At 38.4% G+C, this 26,756-nt stretch overlaps 1 protein-coding gene and 1 long non-coding RNA gene across 3 annotated transcripts; one reads left to right on the top strand and one right to left on the bottom strand.

Moving 5' to 3' along the window:
- Positions 1-746: 746 nt before the first annotated feature.
- Positions 747-17,353, top strand: mmp14b (matrix metallopeptidase 14b (membrane-inserted)). Of its 2 annotated transcripts, XM_082173548.1 has the most exons (11): positions 747-961; positions 1,210-1,313; positions 11,969-12,117; positions 12,569-12,691; positions 13,061-13,368; positions 13,839-14,000; positions 14,978-15,144; positions 15,227-15,365; positions 15,481-15,631; positions 15,714-15,829; positions 16,760-17,353. In XM_082173548.1, the coding sequence occupies exons 2-11, from the start codon at positions 1,227-1,229 to the stop codon at positions 17,221-17,223; spliced, it is 1,866 nt and encodes a 621-aa protein (XP_082029674.1). In that variant the 5' UTR covers positions 747-961; positions 1,210-1,226; the 3' UTR covers positions 17,224-17,353. The 2 variants fall into 2 exon arrangements, with proteins under 2 accessions (XP_082029674.1, XP_082029673.1); XM_082173547.1 differs by having other exon boundaries at positions 747-1,313.
- A 167-nt stretch (positions 17,354-17,520) lies between these two features.
- On the bottom strand, positions 17,521-24,916 carry LOC309501583. Its single transcript, XR_014206936.1, has 2 exons — positions 24,252-24,916; positions 17,521-20,601 (listed from the first exon to the last, which is right to left on the bottom strand). It is a non-coding gene; the product is annotated as an uncharacterized lncRNA (long non-coding RNA).
- Positions 24,917-26,756: the final 1,840 nt, after the last annotated feature.

The raw sequence follows: 26,756 nt of genomic DNA on the forward strand, positions 1-26,756 counted from the left end.
TCTAAAAGTAAAAGATAGGCTCCTGATTAGACACTTCATACAGTATTTATCTCTTTATCAATATACGCAACATGTAATGTCAGAATCCCACCAGTGGGTGGCAGTGTTAAACCTTAGCTCAAGACTGAAAACATTCAGTCTGAAAACAAAAAAAAGGGATACTGTGCATCCATTGGCAACTGAAAGGCTGTTAAATCATAAAATAATGGACTGTGGGGATTTGTCACAAGTTAAAGAGTCTGGATAAGATACACCATTGCTAACCTAATTAAAATCTAAAAATGTAGATATATAATAATTATAATATTCCCTTTCCTGTAAACCTGAGTCAAAAGAAATAAACATTGACCTATTTGTTTTTCTATAATGGTAGGGACTTTCCAATGACTTCCATACACACTCATACTTATGACTGTCAACACAAACAATAACATAAAAAGATAAATTAGATTAAAGAAATGCCCTGGCATTATGCACATATTTTTCCATTCAATCATGTGAAATTAATCATTTTGCCATGCAGTTTGCTTTCAAAATGTTTTGACCAGTCATTCAAGTACCACAAAACACCAAACAAATGTCGATCAAAACCATGAATTAAAATGGCAAAAGCTAAACAATAGGCTAGTTAGGGATAAAAAAGGCTGTGCCAGTCAGATGAAGTATTCTTTGTCCACAAGGTCGAGCCAACCAAAGCGGTTGAAGATAGTCAGCAAGGCCATTAAGTTCGAGGAGTGGAAGGGAGCGGGATGGGCTAATGTTGAGGAGGCAGGGCTTTGGCTTTTCAGGATCAGCTTTTGGCAACACCTATCGAGCGACCACGTCTACAGCCCCGAGAAAGGGGATGCTGTGCATATGATTTGATCCAACAACGCAATGAAAGAGAAATAAGACAAGAGATATTTACCAAGGATCACTCTCTATATTTACACTGCGTTCTCTCTATGCAATATTTCAGCGCGTAGTGCATAAAACAATATGATTCTAGGACTTAGAGTTCCAGTCAATGCGATGCAATAGTAATCTATAGCAGTAATTGTTTACATTTTGATAACCTTCGGTATTCTCCCTTCTCCTGGAGAAATTAACGAGTTCGTACCACCAAAGTGGTAGCTGCATATTTTTTTTCTTCTAAAGCGTGGTTATGTTGTGACAGTTACAAAGAGCAGCCACACTTTATTAACAGTAATAAAGTTTTTTTCAACAAAGGACTCATCGACTGAAGAATGATTTGGAGCGGGTTAACGGAGCTGTTGCTCCTAATATTTGTGTGCGCGCACAGATCGTCCTCAAAACAAGACACGAAACCTGAGGTGAGTATCCTACATTATTGTCGAGACTTAATAGATATTTATCACCGATAACACACCCAGATCTATTCTGCGGTGGTAAGTGTTTGTGTCTGGAGATCACCAATGCACACTAGAAGATGTACAGCAACATGCTTAAATCCATAAAATAGTCTAATAAAAGTCAAAAGGCAACACTTTTTATGCAAACATACTTTTAAAGTGGATAAAACTTTCATTGGCAATTACTGTACAACATTACTATAATACATGCATGCACATGTGACCTTCATTGAAGTAGGTCAATGCTTAAAAAAAAAAAAAAAGAAAGAAAGATTGTATGATATGAGACTCATGCTGTACAGACTTTGGGAGACTGAGAATTAAAGGAATAGTTCACTTAAAAATGAAAATTCTGTCATAATTTACTTACCGTCAAGTTGTTTCAAACCTGTATGAATTTTTTTCTTCTAAAAAGAAGATATTTTGAAGAATGTCGGTAGTCAGACAGTTGATGGACCCCATTGATTTTCATTGGGAAAAAAATACTATGGAAGTCAATGTCAGTGGTTACCGACATTCTTCAAAATATCGTCTTAATTTAAAAAAAAAGTTAACTATTCCTATAAGGGCCCTTGATTTAAAGTCTTAATCGTGTGAATCAGACAATAACTTTCAAGAACATATGCGGGTCATATTTCACCACAAAATCAGGAAATACATAAAGAAAGGCATAAAGAAAATGAAACATTTTTGCATTGTGGCATTAAACATTTTTATCTCCAGTTTTCTTTTCAGAAGCACCAAAAATCTCATTCTCATTAAAGATTTGTATATATTCATGTGCGTGTGTATATGTATGCATTAAGCCTAGGTCTTATTTCACCCCTCTTCTTTAATGTATGCTGCTGATTAAATTAATAATAATAAAAATATTTCATTACAGTAATTTTGAAAATCATCCTTTCAAAATACACATTAAGACATTTGAGAGGGAACATGCTCAAGTGTCATGAAAATAATGTCATGATGCAAAACAACTCAATAGTCCTAAAATAGGGTTAATAACATGTGACAGGTTTTCATTAGATTTATTTGAAATGAAAAAGGTTTAATTTATAGACCCCTTTATAACACACTAATTTCCTTTTAAAGTTATTATGCTGTGTTATTAACATTGTGAGGTTCTGAAATTAAATCTTTATATGGGAAAGATTTCATTAGCTTAAAGTCAGTAGCATTATTCAGTCACAGATGTTTAGATTTAATATGTCTGATCTCTCTGGCTGCTCAGTGATCAAAGTAAACACATAGAAAATTGCAGAGGAGTGGAGGATTCTGAATTAAGGTCAAGTTAGAGACCACAGAGATTGAAAGATGCTGAGGACGCAAAAAAGAACGACCAATTACCACAAGAAAACAGGAAGAAAAGTCCTGACTGTAATGTTGTGGTCAGAGGGTGGAAGGATATGCTGAGGATGAGTTTGGGGGGAAAGGTTTTTTCTGCAATGGATGACATCTGTCCTTGGTTATGGTCAAAAATGAGAGGAGGGGTTTAGACAGGGCAGTAAACTCCATATGGACTCTTTTCTTCCTCTCTTTCTTCACTTTGGCTTACAGGAAGTCATCACAATCCTGCAGGAAGTTTTCTTAATTCCTTAAGGATATCCTTATGCCATAGACTCATGCACATCTGTGGTTTAAACAATATTAGTGTCTGTCTATATCCACCTCCCTTTGTTGTGAAAGTCAGACTATGGTTCTATACTCCTATACTAACCATGACATGTTATTTTTGTGATGCACTTCTCGTCATTGACAGCAATGGACAGGTCATGGATAAGTCATCTGATGAGTGCTACTACATTTATGAAGAACTTCCAGGGAGTTTTGCATCATAGTACTTTATTGGGATGTGTATTTGGCCACATATGGCTAGTCACATCCTTTATAGGACAAAACCAGAGGAAATGGCCTGGGGATTTTCCGTACGGTCTTGACCACATGGCTTTAGAACAGATGTGAGATGATGCCAACAGTTAGAGATGTAGTGTCAAAGTGTAAAGAAGGAAGTGGGATGTGGAAGGGGGTGGCATGTTACAGAAAAGAGACACAAAGAGATGGGAATAAAATGGGATTGATCTTTTCAGGCAGGAAATGTGGTGGGGTGCGAATGATGCAAGTCTGCATAAAGAATAGAAGTTATTGTGGGCTGAGAAGTGATGTCATTTCAGAAATGATAGAATAACAGAGAAATGAAAGGCTGAATTGGACTACAAATTGTCCAGTTCCTGTCGCTTCAGGACAAACAACCCACAGACTATTGCAGTAATAAAGAGTCTTTCTTAAGATAATTCCCAACTGCCTTTCCTATATATCCAAGATTCCCTAATGTTCCTATTATGCACTTTCCATTTAAAAATATTATTTTTCTTTTCATCAAACAGTCAAGTGCCCCAGGTGTAAAAATTTGACTATTTGATCTATAAAATACATTGACTGTTATTATATAAATATAACTGGTATATCTTCAGATTTTTCTCAGAGCATCCACTCACCAGTATTCATAAAAAAAATAATAACTAAAAATAAAATACCACTGAAGAATATAATTTATTCCAAGGGATTTAGGTGCATCACAGTGCATGAATTTGCATAGTTTGCTTATTTTTCGTGATAAGTAAACTTCACTGGTAAACTCGTGGTTGTGTAAACTACAATGACATTAGCCCTTTATTTTTGGGGATGTGTCTGTTGATGTTACGGTGTTGACACATTTAGCCTGAGCAGCTGAACTACATTTTTATGATTTGGCTTCATTGGATTTGGATTCACCACATGCTCACCCAGATTCTGTGTTATTCCATTGGCCCAGAGTAAATGGAAGTTGTGACTCATTTTCCCTTGAAATTGCATGTCTTTCTCTCAAGTCTCTGATTTTATTATGCATCTGCATGCAAACACAAAATGGTGCCTGTGAGGGACCAAGCAGTCAAGGAATGAGGGCCATAAAAATATGTTCCCAAAAAATATATTTGACTGAATTCCAAAAAAAAATCATATACAAAGGTTTCAAAAAGGAAACAAAGCCCAAATAATCAACACAAATGTTTAGGCCTATAAAAGAGATCAACAGAACAAACTAAACTCAAACAACTGAGTACGTGTAAAGACAAACTGAACTGATCTACAAGCTAAACATCAGGGACACATTTATACACATAAGGGAAGACAAAAAACAACAACTTCACTAATACAACAACAAAATCAATACCAAGGCCAGTTAAATAATTACACTATAATTAAGTGCATATTTTTAACACAAATAAACCTAGGAAAAAGAAAAAGCAATTAGGAAAGAAAATACCAACACAAACATTCGAGAACCCCCCCCACAGTTAATCTGCTGGTTGGTTGCGGCAAGCGGAACTAAAATAGCAGTTGAAGCGGCATGCCGGCCCTTAATTCGCGCGGACCACAAACAGAACTAGCCGATCACCATCCGAAGCTCCAGTCATCCACTCCTCAGCAACACAGCGGTAACTTAAACTCAAAGAAAGCAATATTAATAAATGTGCATGGCCAGGTACCAACGGGTTATTCGGCTGTTGGTGTCTTTCATTTGTTGAAGCCATTGCAAAGCCTTGTGGCCGGTCTCCAGGACAAATTCCCTTCCCAAAAGGTCATATTTCAGGGAGTCCAAAGCCCATTTCACAGCCAAACATTCCTTCTCCACAATGGAAAAACGGACTTCCCTGGGGAAGAGTTTGCGACTTTGGAACGCAATGGGCCGCCGAGCATCAGGAACCCCTTGCAATAATACAGCCCCTAGGCCTCTATTCGAAGCGTCCGTCTGGAGAAAGAAAGGTTGGTTAAAGTTAGGATTATACAAGGAAGAACTCCTGCTTAAGGCGGTTCGGATGTCTTGAAACGCTGCTTCCGCTTCTTCCGCTTCTTCCGTTCATCTGATCTGATTTGGACATTTTGAACCGACCATATCAGTCAAAGCGGCAGCTCTGCTAGAGAAATTGGTGATAAATTTGTTATAAAATCCAGCCATGCCCAGGAACGATCGCAACTCCTTGCGAGTCTGTGGCTGAGGGCACATTTCAATGGCCCGGACCTTTTCCACCTGAGGCCTCACCCCACCACCAATGACAAATCCCAGGTATTCAGTCTCGGTCTTCGCAACAGCACATTTGTGTGGGTTCACTGTCAACCCAGCTCTCTGAAGACGCTACATAACCTCCTGGATGTTTTGCAGATGTTGCTCCCACGTGTCGCTGTAAATCACAATGTCATCCAGATAAGCAGCTGTAAAGGTTAACCCCCGTAATACCTGGTCCATGAGTCTTTGGAAACTGGCAGGTGCCCCGTGCAATCCGAAAGGTAGGACCTTAAAATGGAATAACCCCAATGGGGACTTGAACGTGGTGAGCTCTCGGGACCGGCGAGTCAACGGAATCTGCCAGTAACCCTTTGAAAGGACGATGGTCGTCAGAAATTTGGAGTTACCCAGGCGATCTGTAAGGTCACCTAAACGTGGAGTGGGATAGGCATCAAATTTTGTCACAGAATTGAGGTAACAGAAGTCTATACAAAATCTTATTGTGCCATCCTTTTTTGGAACAAAGACCACAGGATGGCACCACTCACTCTTGGATGGCTCTATGATCCCCAGCCTCAGCATCAAATCCACTTCCTTCTTCAGTGATTCTTGGAGATGCTCTGGGACCCTATAGCTCATTCTCCTCACAACAGCATCAGGCTTCAACTCGATGTCATGTTCAATTACAGTGGTGAACCCAGGATATTCTGAGAAAACCTCCGGTAAGCAAAGGGCCCTCACCTCAAGTTGCCATTGGGGTGACAAGTGATTCAAACTAACATCTCCTAGAGCTGGCTGGGGTAAGTATTGGTCATCCAGTTCCTCTTATTCCTCCACCTGCCTAATCATCAGGCTCTGCACAGTCTGATCAGGACGAGGAACCCATTGTTTAAGGAGGTTAATGTGCAGAATTCTTCCCGGACCGTCTTTGCCTGACTTGGCAATTTCATAGGTGGTCGGCCCAAGTTTCCTTCTGACTTAAAACGGGCCTTGCCATCTCGCCAACAGTTTACTCTCAGTACTGGTCAGCATAACCAGTACCTTCTGACCCGGGTCAAAATTTCGCTCCTGCACAGACTTATCATACCAGGTTTTCTGGCGTGTTTGCGCCTCAGCCAGGTGGGATTGGGCCAATTCGGTCATCCTTGCCAAGCGCTCTCGCATCTGCACCACATAGGACACAATGTTCATTGGCTCATCCCTTCTCTGGTCTCCCTCCCATATTTCTCGAAGCAGAGCAAGAAGACCTTTTCACTGACTCCTCTTCCGTGCAGCAACGAACACATCGGCCAGTGTTGCTGCATGTGCCGCGGTCTTAGCATCATGTTCCCGGATCCAAACCTGGAGCTCAGGAGAAAGCATCCTCAAATATTGTTCAAGAATCAAGATTTCACCAACTTCCTCCACTGATCTACATTTTGGCTGAATCCACTACCCATAAAGTTCCCTTAACCGCACAAATAATTATTTAGGGCTCTCATTGGGTTCAACATCCAGAGAACGAAACTGTTGTCTGTACGTTTCTTGGTTGATGTCATATTTCTTTAAGATGGCCGATTTAACCTCCTCATACTCAAGAGAATCTTCAACATCCAAATGAACGTAAGCAGCTCTGGCCTTACCCGTCAAAAGAGGAATTAAACGAAAGGCCCAATCATCCTTCGGCCACGGGCAAACAGCTGCGATTCTCTCAAAAGTGATTAGGAAATGTTCAATGTCATCAGATTCAGATAACTTCTCAAGTCTTGGCTCTTTAAACTGACCTGCACCATGGGTTTCTGAGAGATTTCTCCTACCGGTAGTAGACGGAGACAATGGACGGCCCGAGACAGCTTCCTCGTCATCTGGAACTTCCAAGGGGTCCCCAGCAGTCAGCAGAGGATTTGGGGTTGGAGTTGTGCGAGCCTGCACCTCCAGCTGCAACAGACTAAACTGGTGTTGAAGACCTTTAAAGCGCCGCTCCTGCTGGACAATATTCTTGGTTCCTGTGGCTTTCTTGGGCATCCATCTTTGCCATGTGTGCTCGGAACAGGTTCGTCAAGTCTGCCAGTGTGGGCTCTCTGCTTCCAGGCTCCATATCCTCCATCTCTCTTACTTCCTGAATCACTCCATCCTCCACCAGCTCCTGGAATACTTCTTCACTTCGCTCTACTAGAGCAGGCTTTGAGGCCGCTTTCCTTCCTCCCCAGCTCATGGCATACAGAGTATCTCCATCTCAGGGACAAGAGGGGAGAGAGAGAAAAGTTATATATATTTTTGGGAAACTATGCCCCCTACTGGCTGATCCCACCGCTGCCACCACTTGTGAGGAACCAAGCAGTCAAGGAATGAGAGCCATATAAATATGTTCCCGCGAGCTTCTCCTCCCGTCCATACGGTAATCTCTCTACTGTGCGACAGAGAGTCGTGTGGTTATGACGCAATCGTTAGCCTACTTTTACAAAAACTGCTTCTACGGGGCCATAACATAAGCTACAAGGTAATGGAGCATTTTATACATTGTCGTGTTTCTTTAGAAATAAATAATGGACAAATGGAGTCTTCAAATGCCTCAGATGTAAAGTTATTCGCTGTCAAAGTGACGCCAAAATGAATGGGAGTCAATGGAATGCTAACGCAAGTGAAGTTCTGCTACAAGATGGTGGCACGCGGCCGGCTTCAACTTCCGGTCGACTTCCTTCCCGCTTGGATTGGTAGCGGCAAGCGGAACTAAAATAGCAGTTGAAGCGACATGGCGTCCCTTAATTCGCGCGGACCACAAACGGAACTAGCCGATCACCATCCGAAGCTCCAGTCATCCACTCCTCAGCAACACAGCGGTAACTTAAACTCAAAGAAAGCAATATTAATAAATGTGTGTACTGCACAACACCAACTAGATTGTGTGCACTTCAACCAGTCAGTGATGTACTGCAACTCAAATAAATATCTTAATGAGGAATAAACAGTGTCCGAGTCTTATTGCCAAATAAATATTTAAACAAACTATTGAGAGAATAAAACAAAATACTAAAGAATTTGCAGGATAAATTACAAGAACATATGGGTAATGGGTGTTTGTATGTAGGCCTATATGCGTGCGCAACATCACCGCTCACTGATGTGTAGCTGCATCGGGGCCATCACAGTGCCTATTGCTCCTTTTATAAAAGGTATTGCATGCTGTCGTACCCCGTAAAACGTTTTGAAAAAAGGTTCAGGTATTTTCTGGCATGTCAGGCAAAAATGAATGTTGACTGAAATTATTTAATACAATTTGCAAGCTATGACTACAAGCAGGACTGTTTCTGTATTTTCCATTGCATTGGAAGTGATTATTTACACCCTCTTGAAACCACCCAGGTGTGTGCGGGGTGGTATTTTTCTTTTTCTTTATAATAAAATATAAAATTAGTCATTGAAAATATTCTGGATGGCTATGACAAGATCACCTCATAGAACCACTGAGTAACGGAATAGAATTCCAAGTTTAAATGAAAAACAAGGGACGTCAGCTATTTCAAATGATAAAACATTTGCTATTTTGGATACTCATAGGTACAAACCCAACACAGATCTTTGCAAATAGTTTTCCCCAGTAGTAGTCTTGATTCTTAGTATAATGACATAATCATAGACCGGTCATCTTGTGACGCTGGTACCACCACTTTAGCATACCACAGAAGTCAAGGATGGCATAGCCAGTAATTCATGTGAATATTATGTCCAAATTGTATTTATAACTGTAGGGAAGAATGAGTTAACTTTTCTGTGAAAATTTAAAGATTTTTTTTTTTTTTTTTGTGGAAATGACTTCCTCTATGAGGAACACAGCAAGTACTTGAAAACAGAGATAGACTCTGCCGGAATGGTTTTGAGCTCCAATTTCGAACTTGTTTTTTAGGGAGATGCAAGAAATGTTGGGCAACAGCAAATACATCACACATGATGTTTGTCCAGTTTCAGTTCACTACACGCTACTTTCATCTATTACAATCTCAGCCATCCCCCACCAATCCATATCCCATAAACTGCCTTCCTTCCCTCATATGGATATAACACACTGAAGCTTTGTTTGTGCTGCGGAGGACTAAGAGCGAGTCACAGAGAGCCAGATAAACTGCACTATTCACTGACTGATGATAGAAAGGAATGGAGAAGCATTATGAGGAAGTTAGGAAAAACCAGACGAGAAAAGATACAGAGACAAAAAAAGGATGCAGAAATGGAGTAAATAGATGAATAAAAATAGAAGAAAATAAAGGAATAAAGAGTACAAGAAAACAGGAAGTTCTTACAAAAAACAAAATTTCCAGGATTACATCAACTTGGAATACATTCTCTGAAGCATCTGACTGTGGACGTAATCACATCTGCTGCCAAAACACATGCTGATCATGCTGAGGAACCTCTTTCTGTTGACACTTTACTCACAAAGACCACACGAGCTACGACAGCCAAATCATGTGATCCACATGTTTTTCTCTATATGAGTTACAGCTGAACAAGGGTTTAGTGAAGCCCCACAGGGTGTGTCTACATTGTTGCCCTTCATTCCTGCAGTTGTGTGTGTGTGTGTGAGAGAGAGAGAGAGAGAGAGAGAGCGAGAGAGAGAGAGAGAGAGAGAGAGTGGTGGAGGAGGTGGGGGATTACGGGATAAGGGCTCTGTCTCTGAGGTTTCAATGGTATTAACCAGAAATTCCCAGGGAAATTACTTACTGACAGTTTGGTTTAACTGGAGACAGTATCTTGTCTCCCTGAGGGAGTCACAGACAGATAACATTTCACCTTTCATTATCTCATCTATCATCCTATATTGCTACAAACAGAAATGCATTTGTGCCATCACTGACTCAGTTTCAAGACAGAGATAATGCAGCTTTTTTTGTCTCAAAGGAAAGCAAGGTCATAAATCAGTCTAGACACACACTTGATATATAGATTTGTTTAGAAGTATTTCTTTAAGTGAATTTTGAATAGAGGCCCTGTTACTGTACTTTTGTTTCATGAATTGTGGTAAGGAACCTTGCCCAATCCCTTGGGATTGTGACCATCTCCTACCATCTCCAAGTTCTTGTTCTGTCAACTCAATTTCCAGTTCACACTCACCAAAGCTATTTATTCAATTCATAGTAATATCAGCTGCTAAGCTATATGTGGTATACCATATCTTCTCTATGCAAAAAATTTTTTTCTTAATCAGTATGTTGTCTGGTTGTCCAGTAAAAAAAGTTAAACGTCCTTAAAACAAGTTAGCATTTAATTGAGAATCAAAATTGCATAAAATAATAAGAATCAGAATATATCTTGAATTTAGCTTAAGCTATTACAAATAGCTTTTTTCTTGTTTTACAACAAATCCTGCGAAATTTTGTTGGAATGGGGCAAGATAAATAAAATCAAGATATACACTACTGTTGAAAAGTTTGGGGTCGGTAAGACTTTTTAAAATGTTTTTTGAATGAAGACCATGGTTTCTTTTATGCACACCAAGACTGAATTTATTTGATCCAATTTTTTTATTACAACTTGGTTTTCAAAGAATGGTTTTCTATTTTAATATATAATGTATAATGGCAAAGCTGAATTTTGAAATCATTACTCCAGTCTTTAGTGTTACATGATCCTTCTGATGTGCTGATTTGGAGCTCAAGAAACATTCATCATTTTCAATATTAAAAACAGTTGTGCTGCTTTATATTTTTATACACCTTTTTCAGGATTCTTAGGCCCTGTTTCCACTTGGTATTAAGATGCATTTTGGTCGATAGGATCACAAGTGGACAATGCTAAATACAGGTGTAAATGAGGTGTAAAACGTTTTGAGCTTGTCCACTTTTGACCATTTCCAGAGGTAGTCAAAAACGTACCAAGGACAATGTTCTCTAACCATTTCTGATTTTGAACACACACTGACCGCGTTTCGCTGTGGTTTTGTGGCTATCAGAGCAGAAACTCTGCTCCGTTTTTTCCCCGTCGTCTCTGTTCATATGTAAATTGCACGAGCTTATTTTGTCCATTAGATCGAAAGGTCTGAAAAAAACAACAACATACTTTTACCCGCCCATAGACTCTCCCCTCAAAGAAATCAGGACAGAAGTGGTTGAAAGCAATCAAAAGATGGATTAATATAGCAGGTGTAAACGGGTGTGTCTGCCTCATCCACTTGTGATCTGATCTATCAAAACGCATCTTAATACCAGGTGGAAACAGGGCTTTCAAAAGAACAGAATTTGTTGGAAACAGCTATTTTTTGTAACAACTTAAGAGTCTTTACCATCACTTTTTAACACTTACTGACCCCCAAAACTATCTTTTGAATGGTAGTGTTCATTAACAAAATAAACAATTTCTCAAATTTAACTTTTTTTTTTTATTTACTGGAAAACAAGACAAAATAAGGATCAAGAAAATCATTTATACAGAGACCTAAAAAAAACTAACCACGTGAAACAGGACACTTTGTCAACTGACTTTAATGATGCAGTCATACAACAGATCTGCATGACAGTATGTCCTCAACATCACTCTAATATCTATTCATATAGTTGTGAAATATTGTTCAGTAATTATTATTTTTGTCCCATTCTAGGCATGGCTACAGCAATATGGTTATTTGCCACCTGGTGATCTCCGCACACATACGGCCCGCTCTCCTCACTCTGTCTCCTCTGCCATTGCTGCCATGCAGAGATTCTATGGCCTGAAAATCACTGGCAGCATGGATCCCACTACTCTAGAGTAAGTCAGCTGCCCACATGGTTGAGGAGACAGCAAGAGTATATTGTAGTGTAATTAATGCTGCCATGTCCAGGATTGCATTTCTTAAAAAATAAATGAAAAAATGATATATATAAATGTTCCTGAAAAAAAAATGGCTCTAGATGATACACTATTTCCTTCATTGGATCCGTGTCGCATTTTCTGAACACCTGTGGCTAGTTCAGGAGATTCAAGAGCTTATTGATATCTCTGTGGAATTATTTTGGGCCATCAGTTATGTGCTTGTTAGTCATGGAAAGAGAGAATGGAAAACTAGAGCATTGTGTCAGCAATCCTCCACTGGTGTGCAATGAGGCACGGAAGATGTAGAATATATGAGGACAGAAATGAACGGCCATCCTGTCCAAAATCACTGAAATTAAATCTGTTGTGCGGTGGATGATCTAATGTATTGGACTGTGATCGCCAGGGCAATGAAGAGGCCCCGCTGTGGCGTCCCAGACAAGTTCGGAGCCGAACTGAAAAGCAACCTGAGAAAGAAGCGCTACGCAATCCAGGGACTGAAATGGGATAAAAATGAGCTCACATTCTGGTAAGAGACAACCTTAACTCTATTCTGCTGGATCAATAAAGAAGTACTGCATTTTAAACTACATTTAAGTCAATTTAGACGCAAAACTCTCGTCCAAACCATTACCAATTAATTGAGGTTTGCTGTCATAAACGTTTAGATATGGCTGTGGCTATGCTTTAGTAAATACACACACCACACTTATGGAAAAGTCATCTTTGGCCTTACTATACGATTCTGCTCCACTACAGCCAGGGCCAAAATTCCTGTGTGACTTGTCTGTAATGTAAATCACTTTCTCTCCCCCTCTCCTTTCTATATTCCTCTTTTTCCTATGGCCTACTTTTCTCTAATTGCCTCTCCAATCCTTCTTTCTTATCTCTTTCTCAGCATACAGAACTACACACCAAAAGTTGGTGAATACGAGACATATGAGGCCATCAGAAAAGCCTTTAAAGTGTGGGAAAGCATTACCCCTTTGCGATTCCGAGAGATCCCTTACAGTGACATTAGAGACAAGGTTGAAGACTTTGCCGACATCATGCTCTTCTTCGCTGATGGCTTTCATGGAGACGCCAGTCCGTTTGACGGTGAAGGAGGCTTCTTGGCTCATGCTTACTTCCCAGGCAATGGCATAGGAGGGGACACACACTTCGATGCAGCAGAACCTTGGACAATTGGCAATCGTGACCTGTTGGGTAAGCAGCAGCACCACCAGAAGTTAGGGAATACTCTAGACCTCCTAGGGTTCTTCACTTGTTTGTGTCAGTATGGATGGTGGTTCTTGTTTAGACATGCATAAATTAGTTCAACCTATTTGATTTGAAAATTTGTGTAAGAAAGTATAAGGCAAGTCCAAGCAAGTGTGGTGTTTGTGCACACTTATTTAATTGAGTTGAATCAGCCTTACCTTTTCATGAGAATGTTTGGAACGTCTCTATCTGAAAAGCTTTATTCATTCTTTGATGTTTCCCTGCTGTGCACTGAATGCCTAAAAACAAGCTTTGAAAGAAAAAGAATAACAATTCCCAGCAGTCATTCTGTGCTATCTATTCTTTGCGTCTTAAAATTGTTGTTTTTAATGTGCACTACACAATTATACAGAATGCTACTTAAGGTTAGCCAAATCTATCCTGTGCTGACATGGTTATCTTTTACTTTCATTCAGGTAATGATGTGTTCCTGGTGGCTGTTCATGAACTGGGTCACGCCCTGGGAATGGAACATTCAAATGACCCATCCGCCATCATGGCTCCCTTCTACCAGTGGATGGACACGGATAACTTTGAGCTTCCTGAAGATGACCGTAAAGGGATTCAGCAACTTTATGGTATAACAGTCAATATCATCACAACTTTAATTGTTAAACCACACCATAGTTCTGTCAAGTCAGGGTTATTATCATTAACTAAAACTAATTCAACTGTTAAATAAAGTGGATATTCAATGAAAAACAGGCTGTGTAAAAATTAGAAGTGTTGCCTTGGCAAATAACTGAAATAAGTTTTGAATATGCTTACATGACAACAATGTACTAAAAATGGAAAAGTTTTTCCTTTGCGTTTTTTCACGTACAGACGACAACATTATCAAAACGATCCCAAATTCACACAGATGCGCTAAAACGATTAAAAACACTTTATTATTTATGCCAGGCCAGTAGTTGGCAATGTAACTTTATAAAGAAACGCTACAAGCCTGCAGACTGAACACGTAACACGCATGTGCATGTCACTGTTTTCACAAATTCGCATTTTTGTAGTTTACACAGAGAAATGGTATCAGTTTCAAAAACGTACACTTTGAAACCGTTTTCAAAAGTTTGTTTTCAGTCCCCCAAATTGCCATTGAAGTGTATTAATAACCAAAATGCAAAACTAAAACTACAACTGAAATAAAAATAAATCCAACCTAAATTGTAATATTTAAAACAATCAAAAATAAATTATAATACACTAACAAAGATTACAATAGCACATAACAAAATTACAAACCATTATACAAATGAAAAATGAAAACTAAATATAAAAATAAAGCTAATTTAAAATTAATAAAAACTGTAATAGTATATAAATATATATAACATTAGCTAATTATTCTGCTTTGCTATCATGTAGATAAAAACGACATGAATAAATGTAAATGCAAACAAGCTAATTAAGCATTGATTTGAACATTATACAATATATACAACTAATGAAATCTAAAAAAACAGTGGAAAATATAGTGATGAACAGCAGCATTTTACTAAATATTTAGGTTTAATTTATGACCTAATTAACTAAACTGAAATTTTACTCTCTGCAGGACCAAACACGGGAGGACGCCCCCGACCACCTGTCACCCCTCAGACCCCCCACCACACTCCATATCCCACACCATACAGGCCCGGGGGACCTAGCTTTGGTCCTGACATCTGCGAGGGCCATTTTGACACCATTGGCATTTTCAGAGGAGAAATGTTTGTGTTTAAGGTACTAACAGAATATCTGTGTACATATTGGGTTGGAGATCATGCAGTATGTGTTCATCACAATTCCTGTACCTGTGTTTTAGGATAAGTGGTTCTGGCGCATACGTAATAATCGGGTTATGGAAAATTACCCCATGCCAATTGGACATTTCTGGAGAGGTCTGCCTACAATTATCAATGCTGCCTATGAAAGAGAGGATGGAAAATTTGTCTTCTTTAAAGGTACTAGTAGTCTTCTATCATAATTTAAATGGGAAAAAGGGGGATTTGTGCTTAGGCTTTAACAGGCCTGCTTATTGCTCCAGAAGTAATGTATTTTGTCATCTCTGGCTTGCAGGAGACAGGCATTGGGTGTTCACTGAGTCGAACTTGGAGTCAGGTTACCCGAAGACTCTGAGAGAAATGGGTAATGGTCTTCCGAAGGACAAACTGGACGCAGCGCTCCTCTACACGCCTACTGGCAACACCTACTTCTTCAGAGGAAACAAGTTAGTAGCTTTTATATCCCATAATATAAGGCATGAGCACAAAGGGAGCTTAGATCTGAAACCATTTCTTATCTTCAATCAGATATTATCGTTACAATGAAGACACGCAGTCAGTGGATCCAGGTTACCCCAAACCTGTGAGTACATGGCAAGGTGTTCCAGACAACATAAAGGCTGCCTTCATGAGTCGAGATCAAAGTAAGTCCTTTTCTGCCGTCTGCTTTAAAAAAAAAAAAAATGTATCAACCTCCAGTCTATGCACTTGAACTGTTTTAGCTTTCACTTAAATCTTTTTTTTATAATTTGATTTATAATCTGCTTTTTTATTCTGACATGGTTGTTCTTTGTCAGTTCTGTATAGTATACTGTCAATCAGACATAGGCACACAGAATTCTGCATTAACCCAAGAAAACAAAACCCTCGTAACCTCTTACTATGTTCAAAACATACACAGCACGTTTCTAATGGTTCTAAGCAATTTGTCTGTCCATACAAAAAGCAAAAACACTGCATAATATAATAAAATCACAGCCAATCAGATGCTTTCTGTTCACTCAGATAATGTTACAAAAGATTTCTATTTCCAATAAATGCTATTTTTTTTTATTATTTCTATACATTTAGGAATCCTGAAAAAAACATGGTTTAAAACAGTTAATTTTTTTTGGTGGAAACTTTGACAATAATAAGAAATGCTTCTTGAGCACCAAATCAGCATACAGATATACACCTTTTTTGGATTTATATAGTATTTATCACATTTATCAGGACACAAGTTGTGTCCTTTGTCATTTCCTGACTCCCATCCCTTCCTCTTTCCAAATATTTTCATACCTCTCTCCACTGTCCTGTTTAATACTAGAAAAAAAATAAACTTACTATTGTGGTCCAGGTTTTGCTTTGTTTTCTTTCTTTTAATACAATAACCCTGAAATAATTTTTTTTATTTTTTTTATTTAAGAGGGACATCTCGGCTATTTTACCTCTTTAATGAAGAGAGAGAAAAAAGGAAACAAAATTCTAATCTTTTGAGGGAAAAAAATAGTGACTAAAAGTCAGGATGTAGGCTTTGGGCCAAAGATCACTACTATTGTATAGTCCTGACCTTTTCTCTCTTAAATTCACAGGTTATACCTACTTCTACAAAGCCAATAAGTACTGGAAGTTTAACAACCAGTTATTAAAAGTGGAGCCTGGATACCCCAAGTCTGCACTTAAAGATTGGATGGGCTGTCCTAATGAGGACTCCAATACAGGTGGCGGTGGTGGAGGAAGTGACCGTGATCGTGAACGTGAACGTGAGCGGGAGCGCGAAAGGGAACGGGAGCGTGAAAGGGAACGGGAGCGTGAACGTGACCGCACACATGAAGAAGACAAGACTGAGGAAGAGGGCAAAAAGGAGGAGACGGAGGTGATCATAATCGAGGTTGAAGATGCACCTGGCAGTGGGGGAGGAGCAGCTGCCGTCGTGGTGCCACTTATGTTGCTGGTCTGCGTGATCCTTACGCTCGGAGCACTTCTCTTCTTCCGCAGATACGGCACACCGAGACGCTTGCTCTACTGCCAACGCTCCCTACTGGACAAGGTTTAAATGTTTAAGAAGGGATAATGGAAGAAAGGGAAGGGGAGGAGAGGAGAGAATTGAGAATATGGAAGAAGGGGACTTACTAGCAAAGCGAAACCAAAATGAGAAAAGCATTGAAAAAAAATTAAAATAAAAAGGTTTTGGTCAAAAAGGGACCCTTTGTTGTTTACTATAGAAATGATGCCACTCAGACAAATCTCTGCATTTTTATATTTTGTAATTAGTGGTCTTGAACATTTTGCTTTCACACCTGTGCCGAGCTCTTCCTGCACGCTGTACAAAGGCATATGGTACTTGTTCCCCCCCCCCCGTGTCACATTCACTTCATCTCTCCCCTCTTCTCTCAATGTCTTTCTCTTCTTTCCCTTCTGGTGTAGAACATGACGCCAGCTCATCGCTGTTTGTTTAGCCTTTTGTAAATGTCCTTTTAAAGTTGTGATTGTTGTTGTATGTCTGACTCATTGTGAATTCTTACCTGCTGTCAAAAACAGCGTTTGTCCCAATCAGAAGACTTTGTACTTATCTCAGGTTGCAGCCGATGCTCATCACATTTTGCATTCTATGCAACCATAATTACAAAAAAGTGCCACTGCCAGGTACAGCCATGGTTTTTGGATGTGGTACCATGGTAAAGGGTCCTCACAGTGATGGAAATAAAATGTTTGAAATTATTAAACTTAAAATACTTTTGAAATATCATTAGGAAAAATGTAAATCTAGTTTTAAAGTTATACTCTAAATATTATAAAATATCAGAAATTGATGTGATGATAATTTTTGAATTTATAATAATTCCTTCCAGGATAAGACTAGAAAAGTCAGTCAAAAAGTGCTTTAGTGCCATGATATGATATTCTCTGTAGTACCATATAAATACCACAGTGTATGAATAAACTAATAATTCCGTACCATGGGTAATCTCTGGACCATGGGACCATCATAGTACTTGTGTAAGTGATTCAGTGTGCACCAGATATCATGAAACATTATCTGCATTGGCTCATGAAAGGTAATTCTTATAACTAAACCAACACAGGGTCTGCTCCCACCCCATGTAACTCCCAACTCAGGTTAAGAATCCAAAGTCATGTGCCTTTCCAAAGATAATTGATACTTATCCCACTAACAATGCCTGCAAAGCTGTGCTGTCTGTCTGTGTCCTTCAGTAGTATGGCTTTATATTGTACTGTATTTTAAATAATTACTATTATTGATAATGATGATGTCAGTATCATTATGATTATTACTATTGTTATTGTTCTCCGTGTCAAGAATGTGTTTCTTTTTTATTTTATTTTAACAATTGTCATTAAAAATGTCCTGCTGGACAGGCAATAATGTATGTCTTATGAAGTGGCCTTAATTTGGGGGAAAGTGAATGGGTGGGTTTGTATTTTTGAAATGAAATAAATGTTTAAATATGAAAATAAAAATTTTCACTGCTTGTGTTTACAATTATTGATAATTGTGGTGCTTTTTTAAATTGGAATTTTAAAGTTGGATAAAAAACAAAACAATAATGATAATAATATTTAAATGATGATGATAATTATCTAAAAATAAATTGTGCTTGTTTCAAACCTTTTTTTTTATGTTTAAGTCAAAAATAAAATATTTTGTAAGTTTTCTTTGCTGTCAGATTTTTCTTTTTTTATACTTTCTATGTTGTTTTAAAACATATGTCATAGCTGAATGCCTAACCCAAAAATAAAAATTCTGTTATCACTTACACACACCCCCCCCCAAAAAAACCTGTATGACTTTCTTTCCTCTGTGGAACAGAGAATTTTGAGATTTTGATTTTGAGAAATGTCCCAGTGTTTTTCTTCCTTATAATGGAAGTCAATGGTCACCAAAACATTCTTCAGAATATCTTCTTTAGTGTTATGCAGAGAAAAGTAAGTCAAACACGTCTGAATCAACATGAGAGTGAGTAAATGATGACATAATGTTTATTTTTGGGTGAACTATCCCTTTAACATGTTTGTTTAGCCCACTCACTCTCTTGCACAACAGCGAGGGGAAGGGAAATGCATCTCTGTGTCCTAATCTCCAGCTGCTCCTCTTAACCTGCATCCGATTCCAAGACTTCTTGCCTTCCTTAGCCATATTTTCCGAACTGCTCTTTAACTCCCTGTAAGAAACATATCTTGCATTAGCGCATCTCATTCTGCTATTAAGTTATGACCACAGAATAAGACAAACATCCTGCTCTTTCACACATACAGTTTGATGCCCCCACATAAGCTTATTTCTTTTGCATAGAACTACCTTTTTTCATGTCATTTCAGTCCATACTTCTTTCTCCTCCCTTTTGCTGGCACTCGGAAACACTTGGCCATATAAATGGGATGGAAAAAGCAGGCTAGGTCCAAGGATTAAGCAAAACCAGGAATGATTATAATTCTGCAAACCCCTTTGGCACTGTTCACAAGGAAACATATCTCTGTTGTAATGCGAGCGTGTGCGTCTTTGAGAATAATTACACTTCCAGATACTGATTGGGGAAAAATCATACATGTAAGTGAGAGATGACACTCAATTCAGTGTGTTAATATACATTTTAGTGAAGACAGCCGAATGTATTTGCTGTTTGGAATAAGCGTCAGGAGATGGATAATGTTTTGGCAACTCCGGATCCAGTCACGAGGCTTTTGGGAGGCGGACGTTCGGAGGCCAACGATCAAGGAGAATTCCATCAACAACATCTGGAATCCAAACTGCCTTAATACCAGCACACTACAGGAGAGAGAAGAAAACACGGCTTATATGTGCACACACAGTTTTTTTTTTTTTTTATCAGACATGTCAAAACATAAATGTGCATTGCAATCTATTCTAATAAGATACCCAATGACAGGCCCTCAAAGATGTATAAAGTATTTGTGATGCATTGTTCCTAAAGGCACTGACTTGTGTGTGTATTTCAGCCAGAGCGTATCTTGCTACACGAGTGTTCAATCTATTTCACTCTGCACACATTTTAAGCAAGTTCAATCTTTTCCCAGCTGATTCTGCAGTACGAAGAACAACCTCAGCACTTTCTGCTCTGCCCACAATTCCCTCCATTTCTCTCTCTCTCTTTTTCTCCAGGCAAGTAGAGTTGAGTTTCCTGCAGTTTCTGCTAAGTGACTCACTTTTTTTTCTTAAACAAGGCTTAACTGAAAACATTAGTATCACCACAAACATTTCAAGTCTCTCTCTTAAAACACATTCTCTCTTTTTTGAAGGTCTCTGGCTGACTTGCCTGGTGTTTGTGATCCATTGTACGTCTTCACAGTGCTCTGCTAGTTCGAATGAAGTCGGTCACATGCTATTTAACACCCTTACTTACAAGCTGTGTCCACTTCTTTCCTTGTGGAGAGAATTCATGTCTTTCCAAGCCTAATGAGAAAACAGACAGACCTTGAAGTGGGGGAAAACTTTCTTTTCATACAATAACCCTGAAATTATAATTTTTTAATTTTTATTAAAGAGGTTAAATAGACAAAGGGGTATCTTGGCTATTTTACCTCTTTAATGAAGGGAGAGAAAAAAGGAAACAAAATTATAATCTTTTCAGGGAAAACAAAAGAAAACCCGGACCACAATAATGATTTTTAGCCATTATACGAATCATGTTAAGGTTATCACACTTAAAAGGATCTGTTAACAGTGATGGGGGTAAAAGATTCCGATGTTACAGAAAAATTGTGGAAAAAATATGGGGCATGTGAATGTGATGCTCCTAAATGCAAACACATGTTTTTCCACAGCCAGTAACTTTCAATCCTGTACAGGATGTAAATTAACAAAAAATACAAGTCTTAATGTAGGATGCACATGGTTTTAGTTTCATCAAGCCATAAAGCAGCAAATCATAAGTCATTCGGTTCCAATGGGCTTTAACACCTACATACAACAGCTACAATGAAATTTGGCAAACTCATCTCTCTAAATACATTTCCATATGAACACTACAATTCAAAAGTGTGCGGTCAGTAATGTGTTTTTTGAAAGAAATTGATACTTTTATTCAGAAAGGACAGATTAAATTGTTCATTTATAATGTTACATATATAATGCTGTTCTTCTGATATTTCTATTCATTAAAGAATTCAGAAAAATGTATCACGGTTTCCACAAAAAAAATTAAGCAAGCACAACTGTTTTCAACACTGAGAAGAAATGTTTCTTGAGCACCAAATCATCATATTAGAATGATTTCTGAAGGATCATGTGACACTGAAGACAATACAAAGTATAAAATACAACCGTCACCATAAAATTCATTTTTAAATCAATAAAATAGAAGAAAAAAGTAATTGTAATATTTTGTAATTTTACTGTTTTTACTCAAACAAATGCAGCTTTGGAGGTGAGCATAAGATACTTCTACATAATTATTATTATTTTTTTATAAAAAAATGTCTACCTAGAACATATTCCAGCTACCATCAATGCAAACACATCATATATGTTCCGTTACTAATCAAACACAATATACTACTTTTCTTGACAGTTTGCATTTTCTTACATGCCAGTACAGAATAAATCTAGTTAGGTAATGCTGAGTGTGCTAGAAATGTGCATAAAAGAAGAGGCACCTGCATTAACGTGTTGAGCTATGGGAAACATACCGTCTACACTTAAGACAGGGTGTGGTGTGAGTAGTTTTTTTCTGCTGTTCCAGACAGGAGAATGTGGGGAAAAAAACAGGTTATAGGAAGTAAAACAATCAACATCTCTAAACTCAGTGTTGGTTCTTTCCCTCCTTCTTTAAAAGGCAAACACTTCCAAACTGGGCAGGAAAAGACTCCCCACCAAGAGCTGCTGAATCAGTCTTTTACCCTCCCCCACCCTTCCTACAGCACCAAACCCTGTTACCCTCACTCTGACCCAGTCACATCCTCCAGGAAACCCCCCTGCTTCAGTTCAGGCCTGCAACAGTTAACTGGACTCTTTCTTCACCTTATGACTTTAATGACTGGACTGCCACACATCAGAAGCATGAGGTATATGTTCCCCTCCTTGTCTGTATTTAATATTCCCCCCCACCCCCACCAGTGCTCCCTCTATTCTCGTCAGGTTGACTTGCATTAGATCCCGTCGCCCCTCCTCCAACACTAAAGCACATATGGTTCTCATATATAAATCTATGTCATCAAAGTCTAACTTAAAACAAAGGTAACGGGTGAGAAACATGATAAACAAATACAAGAAGGTTTACATCGATTCTTTCTAAACGTGTTCGTAAAACGTCTGAAAAGCAGCGGTTTCCAGATTTTGTGCCATAAGCAGAATTTTTGCATGAAGAATTCAAGTTTCTACAGCTTGAATCAAGTGGCTTTGGGGGTAGTGAGAGAAAGAAAGGAGGTTAGAAAGAGTTCTAAGATGCCACATCAGAGGGGGGCTTTGAAAAAGGAGCCTTGTGGTTAGTTTCTCCAACTGCTGGACACAAAAGGCAGTGCGGTGGGAAGGGGGCGTCTGCTGAAGATTGCTTAAAATCTGTTTACACTGCTCATTCATCAGCAGTTATCACAGGTCTGACAGGATGTGGTACTGTAGCCTGATCTGAGGGCCAGGGCAGTGGGGGAGTATGCTATCCTTACATTACCCGACCTGGACAAGATTTAGGACAAAATGCATAGTTGTTCTTCTCCCTGCTTCCCTTAAAGTGTTTTTTTTTTTTTTTTTTCAGGTTCAAAAGAAGTTACAGGGATATAGTTCACCCAAAAATCACAATTCTGTCATTATTTATTCACTCTCATATCCTTCCAAACCTGCATGCTCTTATTTCAGAAGTCAAAAAGAAACATTTGGAAGAATGTACATGCACCGCTTGTCCATTCAGAGGCAGTTTTTTACAGTCTATGGTTTATAGTGACTAGAACTGTCCAGCTTAAAAAAGCTTACAAAAACCTACATTAGTGAATTTAAGTCACATGGACTAGGCTTCAATTCTTTTATTCATGATTTTGTCCTTTTTGGAGCTTGATAGACGGGTCTGAACTGTTGTCATATGGAGTATATAGATTTTGTCATTTTCTTTTATTCTTTAGAGGATTCCCCCCAATTAGTAATGCTCTAGGTGGTTATATTATAGACTCAATTATGCGTGTGCATTTGTATGTACTTTCTGTTATCCTTGCACATGGCGCGAAGGTTTAGGGTTTACAAGCATTAGCCATAACAGGAATTGAAGAATTGCATATTACTTTGATTAGACAAAGTTAGTAATTGATTTTATCACACTAGTTACATGTTAAAGATATGTTTAAGTAGTGTGCTATACACAGTATTGTAGCATTTTTCACACGGTAAATGCCATGCCCCATAAACCTTCATTGTAAATGCATTACTGTAAACGCAACTTTTACTTATTTTTATAAAATGAGAGACAAGCCAAAGTAATTCTGTGGTATTCGACTGTATGCCACAGATGCTGTCGACAGCTTGAACTGAACATGGAATATTCCTTTAGGACTTATTCCCATGTGCCCTATATGGTTCAACTGCCCGTGTGGTTTGTGAATTACTGTACACTGCTGCACTGATAACCAAACCAACTTCTGAAGAACTTATTTTGGCCAAAAAAAAAAAAAAAAAACCTGACTCAGATTTGAAACTCCTGAAAAGAATGATGCAACAAGTGCTACCTAATCCCAGAGTCTGTCGGACACACACAAACTCCATACAAAAAAGAACTCTGGGAAATGGATTTCAAGTAGGCTACAGTACCTCAGTGACCTCAATGTATCATCAGTAGCCTAGCCGCAGGTTTTAATTTTGTTTTGTCTACATGTTTTTTGTATGAAACCCATTGACTTCCATTATATGAATCACAGAGGACCACGGTTTCAGCTAAAAATCTTCTTTACTGTTCTACTGAAGAAGAAAAAAGAGTCACCTATCTTGGATGGCCTGAGGGTAAATTAACAGCAAATTTTCATTTTTGGGTGAACTGGCCTTTAAGTACCTACTTAAAGCGACTTAAGAAATGTAACAACTGCAAAAGACTCAAGTAATTCCTCATAAAGTATCTACAAACTTACGAGAAGGAACTGTAGGTCATAGAAGCAGAGCGGGGCAGGGCTGGGCTGGGCTGTGTGTGGGCACGGGAGGGTCGACCCAGTTCAGCGGCCCTATGCAGCGTGTTCATTGCATCAGGCCGGAAAAATGCTCCACTCAGCCACCAGGGCGCTAATTACAGAGGACCATTGCTGAGCTCGACAGGAAGGACGTCAAAGACGGAGCATAGGGATGGAGGGATGGAGGGAAGCAAGAGAGAGAGAGAGAGAGAGAGGGAAGACTAAGCAACTGAGCGAGGAAGCAGCTAACAATGCAATAAAAATAGAAGGGTGGGAGTTGAGACACAGACAGGGTGTAAACATTTGAGGCATTATATTTACCTGCTCGTGTGCACTACGTAACCAGACAACAATAGGTTTCAGAGATAATGAGTTTGGAACCTTCCTTGTCACACAACCAATCACGAGCTGCATAAGGAACCCAATTACATTAGCCTATACATACAACAGCAAGGTTTTGTTGCTTAAAATTGAGGTATATGAGCTGCTTTAACCTTCAGGACTAAAAGGGCAGTCTAAGAGGCAGAAGCATGTGACTTGTAGATTTAGATTTTTGGAAAGCCTGCCTCCTTGTGGTGTGTTGAATAATGATGATAGTCCTTTAGGCTCCTGCCATGCAGTGTTAAAACACTTAAAGGAACACTCCACCGTTTTTTGAAATAGGGCTTATTCACTTTCTTTCCTACATTTAGATAGGTGGGCAAATGCATTTTTGTCTCAGTGTATGCATTGTTTTAGTTTGACAGGGTCGGCGCTAGCTTAGCTTAGCACAATGAATGGAATCCTTTGTTGCCAGCTAGCATGTCCTGAGTAAAAGTGATATACATTTTTTTTAAAACCCACCTAATTACTTCTTGTGGCCTGCATATTCACAACAAGTACAAATAGCGATGCAGATTAACACTAGGCGATTTCCTAGGCAGATTTTGACTTATATATTAAGGACTATATTAGGGGGAAGCACAGGCGAAGCACTGCTACTTGGGCGTGATATCTCTGCGCCCAAGTAGCAGTGCTTCACCTGTGCTTCCCCCTAATATAGTCCCAAGTCAATATCTGCATAGGAAATCGTCTAGTGTTAATCTGCATCGCTATTTGTACTTGTTGTGAATATGCAGGCCACAAGAAGTAATTAGGTGGGTTTTTAAATTTTTTTATATCACTTTTACCCAGGACATGCTAACTGGCAACAAAGGATTCCATTCATTATGCTAAGCTAAGCTAGCGCCGACCCTGTCAAACTAAAACAATGCATGCACTGAGACAAAAATGCATTTGCCCACCTATCTAAATGTAGGAAAGAAGGTGAATAAGCCCTATTTCAAAAAACGGTGGAGTGTTCCTTTAATGTTCAATTTGTTAACAATATTAGCATTTACACTACAATTCAAAGGTTTGGGGTCAGTCATTTTTTTCTTCTTCTAATCAGCAAGGATGCATTTAGTTAAATTGATGAAAAGTGACAGTAAAAATGTATTGCCACAACAGATTATATTTTAAATAAATGCTGTTCTTTGGACTTTTTATTCATCAAAGAATCCTGATTCATGATTCACAAATATTAAGCAGCACAACTGTTTTCAACATTGAGAAGAAATGTTTCTTGAGCACCAAATCAGCATATTAGAATGATTTCTGAAGGATCATGTGACACTGAAGACTGGAGTAATGATGCTGAAACTTCAGCTTTGTCATCAAGTTATTTTAAATTGTAGTAATTTCATAATATATACAGTACCAGTCAAAAGTTTGGAAACGTTACTATTTTTAATGTTTTTGAAAGAAGTCTCTTATGCTCATCAAGCCTGCAGTTAAAAAAATAAAATAAAAAAACAGTAATATTATGAAATATTATTACAATTTAAAATAATGGTTCTCTTTCTCTAATTTATTTTTGTGATGCAAAGCTGAATTTTCATCAGCAAGTACTCCAGTCTTTGGTGTCTTATGATCCTTCAGAAATCATTCTAATATGCTGATTTATGATCAATGTTGGAAACAGTTGTGCTGCTTAATATTTATTTTATAACCTGAGATACTTTTTTCAGGATTATTTGATGAATAAAAAGTTAAAAAGAACTGTATTTATTTAGAATAGAAATCTTTTGTAACAATATACACTACCGTTCAAAAGTTTGGGAACAATAATTTTTTTTTTTTTTGAAATTAGTACTTTAATTCAACAAGGATGCGTTAAATTGATAAAAGGTGATGGTAACGATTTATATTGTTAGAAATGTTTTTATTTTGAATAAATGCTGTTTTAATGAATAAATGCTGTTAACGTTTTACTCAATGAATCCTGAAAAAAGTATTCCAAAAAAATATATTAAACAGCACAACTGTTTCCATCATTGATAATAACTGAGTATCAAATCATCATATTAGAATGATTTCTGAAGGATCATAAGACACCAAAGACTGGAGTACTTGCTGATGAAAATTCAGTTTTAACTGCAGGCTTGATGA

The sequence above is a fragment of the Leuciscus leuciscus genome (genome assembly GCF_965113295.1).
Source record: "Leuciscus leuciscus genome assembly, chromosome: 6".
Lineage (NCBI taxonomy): Eukaryota > Metazoa > Chordata > Actinopteri > Cypriniformes > Leuciscidae > Leuciscus > Leuciscus leuciscus.